Genomic DNA, 11,637 nt, shown 5'->3' with positions numbered 1-11,637 from the left:
AGGAGGGAAGGGAGTGTGGGCAATCTCTGTAAGTGGGGTTCTGGTGTTTTCATAACAGGCTTAAAGGTTAAAGTATAAAAGATTTAATTATCAGAGAATGATAAAATGTGTGTATATATTCACAGAATGTTGGTGAAAAGTTAGAATTTGGTAAAGTCACCGAGTAAACAATCATTTTGTCCTTAACAGCTCAGAGTATTTAAGGCTGCCATTTGTCATTAGACAAGGGAGTGGATGCTGTTGTTAGAAGACTTGGACTGCCACTGAATGTCACGGCTTTGGATATATGTGGACACCTCTGGCTTCCACCATACTGTGTCTCAGGCGTCGTCCTCACTGTAAATCCAGCCACAAAAGGCTGCCTTGTTACAGTGTGTTAGGAGACTCTATGACTGCGGCCTGGGTACATTTAGTCTCCAACCCCACTGAGCTGGTGTCTTGTTTGTGCTCTGCTGGTGATTTCTGATCTGAATATAACCAGACTCATAAAGTAAAATAGGCCAGTGGCAGAATTTTCTGGTGAGTACTTGCTATCGATTTTATATGCTTGGAGTGAATAGTTAAAGTTTGAGTTGGCTACGAGACGGGAGTTTGAGAATTTGGAGAAGCTGATGAACTTGACTGTCCAGGTTGATATTTCCTTCTGTGCCAAGTCGTCTCCTTATCAGTGCAGAACTGAAGAAATCTGACAGCTGAAACGTACGGGAGGTCTGACCATGGACTGGGAAAAAAACAGGAATCGTTGCATCACCGGCACTAATCACACTTTATAACACACTTGCATCCATCTCCCTTTGAAGCCTGTCTGATCCAAGCCTGTTGCTCAGATCACTGCGTCATCAGTTTAGGTCCACCAGCACCAGGAGGCCCTACACACGACTGCTGATTGGAACCAATGCGTTAACCAATAGGAGAGCCACAGACTCACGACATCATTCAGGTCAGAAAGTATTTTTATCTTCTAAAGCCATGACCGTAAACTCAAAACCAGATATCTTGGTCCTTTTGTTGTTGGCAACGTGATGAATCCATCTGGCATCTATTTCACCCTGATTTCTACGTCTCCCAGTTCAAACTGGTTCCCTCCAGTCTCTGTGACACCTGCAGCCCGTGCTAACTCTCCCCGTTCCTCTTTATAGACTCTGAGTGCCAGTCGTTTATTGTGAGTCCTTCTTCCAAGTCTCTGTTCACCTTAATGAATGAATGTGTAAATAAACCTTTACTGTGAGGTTCCTTGTGATGGCGTGCTTTCTGGGTGCATTAAATCTGTAGCCATGACAGAAAAGGAATGTATTACACATCACCTGTTACTTAAAAAAATGCACTGCATTACTGTACAACATGGTGCTCTGAGGCACACAGTCATACACAAGATCATTGTTTGAGTGTAGAAATATAAACACAAACCCAACAGCAAGGCTGAAGACGTCACAGTGCCTACAGGGATTCATCTGCTACAAGCCTGCAGCTCATCACTGCGTCTGTTACCTGCTGGACAGCTTCGGCTGTTTGGATCAACATAAATTCAGCTCCAGGCTTTTTTCCTGGTAGCTTTATGCTAGCATGTTGTCTTAACAGGGGTTGTATATAAGCAGCAGTAGATGGTTTGTGGTTTGCACTTTAGCTTCATATAAAAGTTATGCACAAGGACTGAAATCACATCAGATAATCGTTGTCCAAACACTGGAAAAAGGGCATTAATTGGTTTGTTTGTACTCTCTATTTGAGAATAATTTTATTGCAACTGAGTAAGATTCATAAGAATGAGTGGGGAGATGTGCAGGAGTAACATGACAAACAACACCACATAGGCTAAGACAACTGGAAGGTGAATGATCAGCTGTCCTGCTAAAATATCGAAACATTTTTACCCCCAGTACTTTGATTGATTTAGATTCTTGGTCAGATTAACATAATCAGGAGTTTTCTGGTGTGGATCTAAAATGTCTGCTGCCTTCTTCTAGTCTCAGAAATATCATTTTTAATCTCAGTAACATTTAAGCCAAATAAACATGTGGTTATATAATAGTTATATTACAGGGAATGACAGCAACTCAGCCACAATGTGGTAGGCCACATAAAACCAAAGAGCAGGGTCAGCAGGTGCATAGTGCACAGAGCAACTTTCTGCAGAGTCAGTTGCTGCAGACCTCCGAGCTTCATGTGAGTAGAGAGCTTCATGCAATCGGTTCCCATGGCCGAGCAGCTGCATCCAAGCCGTACATCACCAAGCGTAATGCAAAGTGTCGGATGCAGTGGTGTAAAGCACACTGTCACTGGACTCTGGAGCAGTGGAGACAGGTACTTGTCTGGCTGCACTGTGCCAAGTGTAAGGTTTGGTGGATTATGGTTGTTTTTCCAAAGTTGGGCTTGGCTCCTTAGTTCCAGTGCAAGGAATTCTTAATGCTTCAGCATACAAAGACATTTGTCACATTTCAATTTGAGTGAACAGTTTGGGGATGGCTACTTCCTGGTCCAGCATGACTGTGCAACAGTGCACAAAGACATAGTTAAGCAAGTTTGGTGTGGATGAGCTTGACTGCCCTGCACAGAGTCCTGACTTCATTTAGAGAGGAGACTGTGAGCCGGGGCTCCTCATCGAGCAGCAGCGTCTCACGAATACGCTTCTCTAAGGCTGGTCAAAATTTCCCATAAACAGCTGCTGTAGCTGATTAATCCAATAGAGATAAGTACACCCTCTAATTGTATGTTACCACACAATTCATAGCTCAACCATTCTATTTCTACAGTAAATATCTGTACCATTGTATTCCATTAAATCTATCGGCTTATAAGCACACTACAGTAATTCTGTGGTTTCTGTAAACCAGAGTAATTTTAGGGACTTTTGTTCTCCTAAATGAAACATCTACATAATCAACAAACTAAAACAATGTAAAACTAACTGTTTTAAGTAGTGTGGCTGAAATGTTTTGTGTATAAGTGATTGGTTTACTGACTGTTGGTAAATATAAATATAACTCCAGGAGCACAACTTTCAGATTTCTGCAATGCTGCAAATCTTTGAGGGTTGTTTTTCAAGGCTGGGACAATAATTAACAGAAATGAAGCCGGTTCAGCCTAATTTAAGAACTACGGCAGCTTTTGTTCAACTTGTTTTATGAATAGTTTTTCTGAGCCTCATCTACAAAAGCACATTGTTCATTTTCCTTTTTTATTACCTTGTTCATAGCTGTTTTTCTCATTTCTTCTTATCTTTAGTCAGGTATAAATATTGCTTTGTTTAGAATTGTGCAACATTTGTCTTTGCTATTATTACACAAAGTAGCGTTATTGAAATGTGATGACAGCATCAGTTTCCAACAAGTGGAGCTGGGTGTGAGATTGCTTTGAATCCTTGATGCAATTCTGCACAGTTGATTCCGATGTTTCAGTTTTTCACAAAGCCTGCCATTCATCACTGGCAGGGAGGCTGAGAGACGCTCGGACCAAGTCTGAAGGAAAGACACGAGGGAAGAAAACTAACTGGCAAAGGACAACAGAAGTTACAGAACGATAAACAAACAGGGAAATGTGGCTACAAAAGGAAAACAGGGAGAAGCACAGTGAACTAATAAACTCTGATATAAACAGTAAGTGCGACTGACCGTGACGGGCTCAGACTCTGTTACCGTGGGCTCTTTAGTCAGTTTGTTTTAGGAATTGATAAACAAGTGACACTTCATATGAGTTCACAGACGTTTTGTCTCCACCCCGATGAAAAAGGCTGGAAGGTGTCAGGCTGGGTGAGTGGCTGTGTTTTTTCCTTGTTTTCACTCGCAGCCCCGCCTTTGGGCTCTCATCAACACACCTGGTGGGCTCACCTAACAGCAGTCCAGCCATCACCAGCCAGTGTTGAAGGCCAGCAGCTTATCTGCCTTCCAACAGTTTGTCTGCTGACCAGTTAGTACCAGTTAGCTCACTCTGGTTCTTGCATTCTTTGTTTTTTATGTCTCGTCTTGTTTCTGCCTGTGCCTCTAGTGTTGCTACGGAAACATTTCCGGTCTGAACAGTGGTCTCTCTGGATATTTGGATCCTGGACACATGCTCAGCTTCACTCTGCTCACCTGCCTGCCCTCCCGCCTCCCTCGTCTTGGGCTGTTGGACATTCCCAGGTCCATCTCTCAATTCCTGCACAGTCGTCAAGGATGCTCACCCAGCCACCTGCAGCCGTTCCACTCCCGGGACGCTCTCCACCTACTTTTAAAATAAGTCACTTGGTGTTAGGTTATTTAGTTCATCCTCACCCCGGTTTCCCCTTCTCAGCTAATCGTTCTCTCTTTCCATTCCAGAAGCCCTACGCCTGTGTTACATGTTTCCTCCCTCCCGTGAATAGTTTCAGCTCTATAGTTCTGTCCCACACAAACATTTCCCTGTGAGACTTTTTCTAAATAGTTTCTGTGTTTGGCGTGTCAGCCTGTCCGTGTCTCGTTCTGCCTCTTTGGGTCCACGTTCTCATCATTGGTAAAATCCTACCCTAAGTCTAGGCGGGTATTAAAATGTATCTTGGGTGTTAAGAGATTAAACTCGAGCTTGAGCTCATTGAACAGATACAAAGAAAACAAATTCTAGAAACCAAGAATGTAAATGGTTTACTAGAAAGATCTGGCACACACATGCCCTGATCTCCAAGAGGCTTTGGCAACATGCTGACTGTACAGCTTGCTTTAATGCACAATAATGAATATGAAGCAAGACATTGCTAAATGTTCACTTTATCTTCTTATTTATGTAATATTACTTCAGTGATTTATTAAAGTCCGGATGCTGCACAGCTCTGTTGTTCCTGATTACTGACAGATGCATACTCCCCTCACACAACCAACAGATTGGGCTTCTTTCCTTGCCAGAGACGTTTGATAGATTTGGAAAGGGACTCGACAGCTCCGTTTGTTTCTTTTATTTATCTCTGTGTGTGCCAGACTACCTGTTATCTAGTCATCATCCTCACATGCCAAAATCAGTGGGTGTTTCAGAACATCTTTGTCTGTGTTTCGCCTACAAAATGTTGATGCGAGATCCTGACACAACCTCTCCTCCTCCATAGTTTCCAAAGGCCTTCATTGTGTGTAACACAATGGCCTTCTTTGGTGTGCTTCTCACTGCCTAAACCTCAGGGAAGCCCCCCTTTGCAGAGAACATGGGACATTATTGAGTGTGTGCCAGTTCTCTTAGACGAGCTCAGAGAAGTGCTTCATAATTGGATGGTTACTCAGTATTAAAGAGGATTTCATGAAGCTTGGGGGATAGAAAGAGGACTGATTCATTACACATTTCAGTGCATCTCTAGAAAGGCTGGTGCCACATACTCACTGTCCCCTCTCTGCTCTTACATCCTGTTCCGCTGACCTTTTCTTTCTGCAACAGGAAATAACCCAAAAGGGTTTTAATTGAAGACACATTGCCGTTCTTTACACTTGAGCAGTCGTGAGTCCTATTTCCGTTTACACTTTATTTTGAGCACGAATGTGTTTGCAATATGTTGCATACTTTAACTTTTCTGTCTTCTGCTAATAACTTAAAGCTTAACTTGAAAGATCTGTCACATGGCAGGGATCTACATTTCTTTTTGGAAGAAGACGCAGCCATACTATTGTGTGCAAATCACAAATCCACAGCTCGCCAACCATCCCGTCGTTTATTCTCTCGTCTTCTAATCATCAGCAGAACAAAGCCGGAGTTGGACAGTTTTTATTTCGGTAAAAGCTTTTTGTGTCCCAAACATGAAAATTCAAAAAAATAAAACATGTTTGTTGAATGCACAGGGTGAAGATTGGGTTGGACTACATTATCAAACACATCCCTGCTGCTAAAGCATTTGGACTGATTCAGTCTGTCATCACGAAGAGTTTTGCTTTATACCTTTGAATTTGAGGGGCGTGCTTAGGGTATGGTGTTATTCTAGGACTAAAGATTAACGCCAGAGTTCATATGTTTGTCTTCTACACTCTCGGGCGTGTTCAGCTGAGTTATGCATGGATGTGTATGCCTTTATGTTTACACAGAGGTCCAGATAAATTGTTGCAGGGCTGGGTGTGTATCTTTAAATGTGCTTGAATCACGCAAAGGAAGTTCCTCTTAGTGAAGAAAGGCCGCGGTACAGTGGAGGCCTGTAAGGGGGAGTGCCACCTTAAATGAAATCAATTCCACCCATCCACATTAATGTTATTGCTCAATAGTATAATTTCTGGCTCCACAGTGCAACATAGGAGACCAAAGGTTTTCTAGTAGAGGTACCGTGACGCCACGATGCTACATGATGCTAATAATCGGGAGGCTGACATGAGCAGGAGCAAGTCAAGATTTATCCTGATTTCAAATTGTCAGCATTCATCACTACAGCATGTGTGGACATCATTATTCCATCACAACATGTTCAGATTTGTGACAGAGTTCAGGACTGGACACACTATTAGTGCCGTACTCATCAAAGCTACAGGCTTTTCTTACACCCGTTAATGAACCTCGCTATACGGGCGTAAAAATGAACATCTGAGTTCACCAACAAAATGAAGACCACATGCATGAAAGTACCACACCCATCATTCAGCTCAGTTTATTTCTGTGTCTCCCTCTAGAATTGCATGACGTGGAGCTCGAATCGGAAATGTTTAAATCTGCAGCCAAGATGCAGACAGCAGGCCCTTATTACCATGACCTGGGGCTCCTTATGCTGTATTTTGGGACTTCAGATCAAGTGCAGCATGGTGAACTTTACCCAAGAACTAAACACAGCTCATGAGAGCGATGTTCTCCAGAAATCAGAAGATCTGAGTCACTGGTGGTCATCAGCCTTCAAGAGGAGGTGCAGAGGGAGGGGCGAGTCCTGCCGTGGGGTTTAACTGGTCGCTGTGGAGGGATTTACGAGGTTTACGACAAACGGTTATAATGGAAATTTTATTTCATGGCAAAGACACACACAGCAGGTTGTAAGTGCTATGTTCATGTTGCATAACATATCTGTATAAAGACTTGAACTAATCACTGCAAATGGCATTACGGTTATGACTGAACTTGCAGAGCTCCGAGATGAAGCAAACACGAACACAATCTTCTATAAAGAGTTACCTCATGGGCTTTAAAGCTTATAATCCTCAGTATATGTTGTCAAAACAAACAAAAGACAAAACATTCATGTTTTAATGAAGACGGCACAGCTAATGGTGACTGATCACACTTATTCCTTTCCGCTGTTATAAAAAAATACTCAATAGTGGTCATAGAGTTGTCATTAAAGTGAGTAAAGCTTGATATTTCTTTTATACAGAAATGTAACCAGATCCATGGAAAGAGAAAGCGGCATGCTATTGTCAAACACACTCCTGAAAATATATACAAAAAACTTTGTGTACATTATTTGTTTTATCTTTCATATTTGACACATCCCTCAAAACAACATCAAAGAGACAGGAAGCACCGTGAAGTCGGACCGACAATCAAAGTGGAGTCACGATCAAAGCGCTCGGTCTCGGGATGGATAAGATGGCAAAGTGAAGAGAAAGTATTTCACAAAAGCAGAACTGTAGAGACAGAAATAATCTCATTGGTTGAGTTAAATGCTAAAGGGGGGAGCCTGACAACCCTTTCATACAGGTGGTGGAATCTTGGATAGCAAACACTTGCTGAGATGTTGGTGGCAGAAGCCGATCTTTCATTGTAAAGTTCATCAGCACATCTGTTGTTGGCTAACTGGTGAATTACCATAGATAGCAAGTTAATACCTAACCAGGTTGGACTTGTGGCACCGATGAAGGCCAAACTATTTTATTCTTTATGTTACAAGTGTTACTGGGCCCTCCTCTCTGTGATGTCCCGCCACAGGTTCCTATCCTGCTTCTAAAACATGCCAAAATGATCTCCGGAATAATATCAGGACATTACTTGGAGTTTTCTAAGAGACGCAATGGACTTATGTAACTGAGTATATAACACCATAAATACTACGCCTGCTTTTAAGAGCAAGTTATACTAAGATTTATAAAGAAACATTTATGACTAAAGCTAAGCTAATCTATTATGATCTATCATTCTGAACTGTTGAAAAGCACCGGTTAATAGGTTGGCACTGCCTTACAAAAGTTTAGCCAAAGTTAATATGAGTCATGCAAAACAAGAGGAATGTTCTTCCACCTTTGACAGTGTAATCGAGTTAGGAGTGGAGAATTCGGTCAATAAACTGGAGGAATGACTTGCACAGCACATGCACACTGCTTCAAAATGTACTCATTTTGAGTGTCTGTGTGATGAAGAAACAAACAAAGCTGTCTATTTGAAACTTTCTCTGGAGTAAAGCCTGCCAGCCTGCTGACATTTGATAAGTGAACATCTCTGAGCTTCTTGTCAACTTTAACTGAACTAGTGAGATTATTTCCACTGTTCCCTGTCCTTGCTATTAACATATTGTACAGTCATATCCCAATACATGTTGGAGGCAGATGTGCTTCTTGGTACACTTTGAGGTCTGCTGTTTGAATAGCGTGCATCGTACTGGAAGGCTGGTGTAAGTTCGTCCTTTGTCCCGTTGAGTCCAATATGGCTGCTTCTAGGTTGTCGAATACTAAGAATCTTCTTTCCATTTAGGTGGCACGCAGGTGAGTCTACTGTTAGCAAATCTGTAGCGCAAACTAACTACACTCACTCGTCAACAAAGTTCACCCGATATGTGACCTGGTGGCCATTGTCCCAGGCGTACAAAAGCTTTTCCTTTGGGTTGTAGTCAATCTGGGTGGTGAAGGAGTACTCGTTGGTAAAGGGCAGACGTGGGATGGCTTCAGTGTTGGTGTGGGTGTCATAAGCATAGCTCACTTCACCTTCTTTCTGGTTGTACACATTGACAGCATACAAAACGCCACAGATGATGAAGCAGTTTCCATAAGAGTTCCTCTTGAGGCCCGTTGTGTAGGTGGTCTCCTTTTTTAAGGACAGGTCTCCTGGATCGAGTTTACTGATGACGATCACCTCTTGGTCATTGTAGTCATAGTCAACAGAAGGATAGATTACCCACAGTCCACTTTCATCCACTGCAAAATCAATGTCGGAGTGGCCCCTCCACTTCCAGGGGGTGGTGTCCTCATAGACGACATCGTGCAGCTGTGTCCACGCTGCCACGTAGCGCATCCTCAGGTCGTACTTGATGATGTTCTTGGTGAAGGCCCGGTTATAGTAGAAAGCTCCGTTGTAAACCACGTGACCTGTGCCTATCCAGTTGTAAGGCAGTTTGAACAGGTTGCTCCAGCGCCCTGAGGTAAACGGGAAGATTCAAACGTTAGCTTTTGCTTATTTAGCAGGTAACCATAGTCCTAAGTCTCCTTTGCCAATGAGCAGCACTTTTTCCTGCATCGAGTCCAAAAACTCAAGACTGCTGCACTGCATATATATAAAGAACAGATTATGTTTACTTCTAGTCAACCTCTCAAAATCTACTAGATTGCTAGTAACTCACCAGACAGACACAGGGTCTGGATTAAGTTACTGTCCAGCCCTTTTTATACGACTTTTCCACAGAACATCCAAATAGAAAACTTTTTAACCAAAGCTACAATGAAATATTGAAAGTAAGCGACTTCATTGGGTGGGTTTTTTCAACCCTAACCCTCAATGCACTGGTGGTGAGAAGTTGTACTTTTTTTGGCCTTTTTCAGCTTTGATAGACTCAGTGAAGAAAAGACAGGAGAGCAGGGGCAGACATGCAGCAAAGGGCCGGACCCAAACCCGGGCCGGCTGCTCACAGCTACATGGCGTGTAGTCGTCCGCTCAACGCACTGAGCTAAACCGGCGCCTGAGGTTGTACTTAACACTGGAGCTCGGCTGCATTAGCATATGTCATGTCTATATTTAAAGTAACAACGAGTACATCTAATTTCATGATTTTAAGAGTTTTTGTTGCTCAGTATATAAATTCCAAATTCCTTTTTTTACCAATTCAGCTTTGATTCTGTATTTATGAACTTAATAGATACAATAGTATGCTTTATTATCATTTTAATTGTCCAGGACAGGAGATTTTGGAAGACACATTAAATATGTTACAATGTATAGAAAATAGAGATGTAACCGACTGATACATCTTCATGTTGCAATGGAGTGACTAATTAGCTTTCACATCCTCTGCTGTATATATAATTTCCCCAACTGCTATCCTAACCTTTCAACCACATGTCTAATTTTGATAATGATGATAACTGAGGGCCAGTGAAGGACAAAAACAGTGCGTCCCCCACCCCGTTCCCCTTCATACACATGTGCACACACACTAGGCCCATCCCTGAGGCCATACACGTAATCCTCCTCTGCTGTGCCCAGTTCAAAGGAAAGGCCAGAGCACATGTCAAGGAACAGCAGGCATCACCGCCACTCACCAAGATACCTAGTCATCCGCACACAGCTCTGAGCTCACCACGCTGCAGGACGCCTGACATGTAAGTGTGTTTAGAAAGCCCATTGTCCAACCACATCTAGATCAACAAGTCAAATCCTAAAAGGGGAGATCATCTTAACTCTCTTAGAGAGTGTAATCCAATTCCTCTGTTGATTTGGATGTAAAAGGAGTGGATTTTCCCACCCACTGGAGCCATGAAGCAACCAAGCAGCCTACATTCCACAGATCTCATCAATCTCACAGAGCTCATTGGATTATCAGCATGAATCAGTGTCACAAATGTTAGAACAAAAAACAGCTATTAGTTAAAGCAGTTACACAAGTATGTTAATAATGGATTGCATTTATATTGCGCTTTTCGGGGCCCTCAAAGCGCTTTACAACACCACTATTCATTCACTCTCACATTCATACACTGGTGGAGGCACAGCTGCCCTGGGGCAGACTGACAGAAGTGAGGCTGCCATATCGCGCCATCGGCCCCTCTGGCCATCACCAGTAGGCGGTAGGTGAAGTGTCTTGCCCAAGGACACAATTACCGAGACTGTGCAAGCCGGGGCTCGAACCGGCAACCTTCCGATTACAAGAACACCCAACTCTTGAGCCACGATCACCTGTTGGGATCACATCATTTAAAAGACGCAGTAAAAGTATCTGTTCGTGAACACTGCAGCACAGACTAAGACATGGCTAACTTTACATTTCTAAAGAATTATTTTCACCCTGATTGTAGTGGCTGCTCAAGCTCATCAAGGCATACATAAAGGTGAGAACACGATTAAAGTAATAATTTATTTGTCTGTTTTTTTATCCAGGCTTTGGGTCTCGGATAGGTGCAGGACAATAAATGTTATTAGCTTAGTCATGGGCTGAGGATGCAGAGGCATAATAGAAGTGATGGCGGTGTTGTACAGAGTACTGTCACCTTGTTTGAAGTTGTCCAGGTTCCGGAACTCCACGAGGTTGTTGCCATAGTAATAGTTAGTGACGTAGATCTTGGAATCCTTGGCCAGGGGATCCTTCATCCAGGCACCCTCATTGCGCCCATAACTGTGCTGCTTCTCTGGCAGTTCAATCGATGCTAAAGTCCCCTCACAGTTGAGGATCTTTCCTGAAAGTAACATAAGCAGAACATTCACCGTGTACGCCTGGCAGAGAGTGACTTGATTACCATGGGCTTAAATCAATTTCACGCACAGACATGTGTTGGCAGAGAGAATGACCCAATTTTCTGCTGCTATAATCGTCTGTGTTACTGG

At 42.9% G+C, this 11,637-nt stretch overlaps 1 protein-coding gene and 1 long non-coding RNA gene across 3 annotated transcripts in view; one reads left to right on the top strand and one right to left on the bottom strand.

Moving 5' to 3' along the window:
* Positions 1-864: 864 nt before the first annotated feature.
* On the top strand, positions 865-8,071 carry LOC309718273. The gene is made up of 2 exons (XR_014279935.1): positions 865-940; positions 6,579-8,071. It is a non-coding gene; the product is annotated as an uncharacterized lncRNA (long non-coding RNA).
* The window catches only part of olfml2a (olfactomedin-like 2A), a 27,569-nt gene continuing 22,810 nt past the window's right edge, over positions 6,879-11,637 (bottom strand). For both annotated transcript variants that reach the window (XM_082553354.1, XM_082553353.1), the window contains exons 7-8: positions 11,304-11,489; positions 6,879-9,239 (exon numbers count right to left, since the gene is read on the bottom strand). In XM_082553354.1, coding sequence (XP_082409480.1) covers positions 8,635-9,239; positions 11,304-11,489 — 791 coding nt within the window. In that variant the 3' untranslated portion in view covers positions 6,879-8,634. The remainder of the gene's footprint in view (positions 9,240-11,303; positions 11,490-11,637) is intronic.

The sequence above is a fragment of the Aulonocara stuartgranti genome (assembly GCF_965226115.1).
Source record: "Aulonocara stuartgranti genome assembly, chromosome: 12".
NCBI classification, from domain to species: domain Eukaryota; kingdom Metazoa; phylum Chordata; class Actinopteri; order Cichliformes; family Cichlidae; genus Aulonocara; species Aulonocara stuartgranti.
Note: the sequence above shows the minus strand (reverse complement) of the source record. Positions and strands in the feature narration are given on the sequence as shown.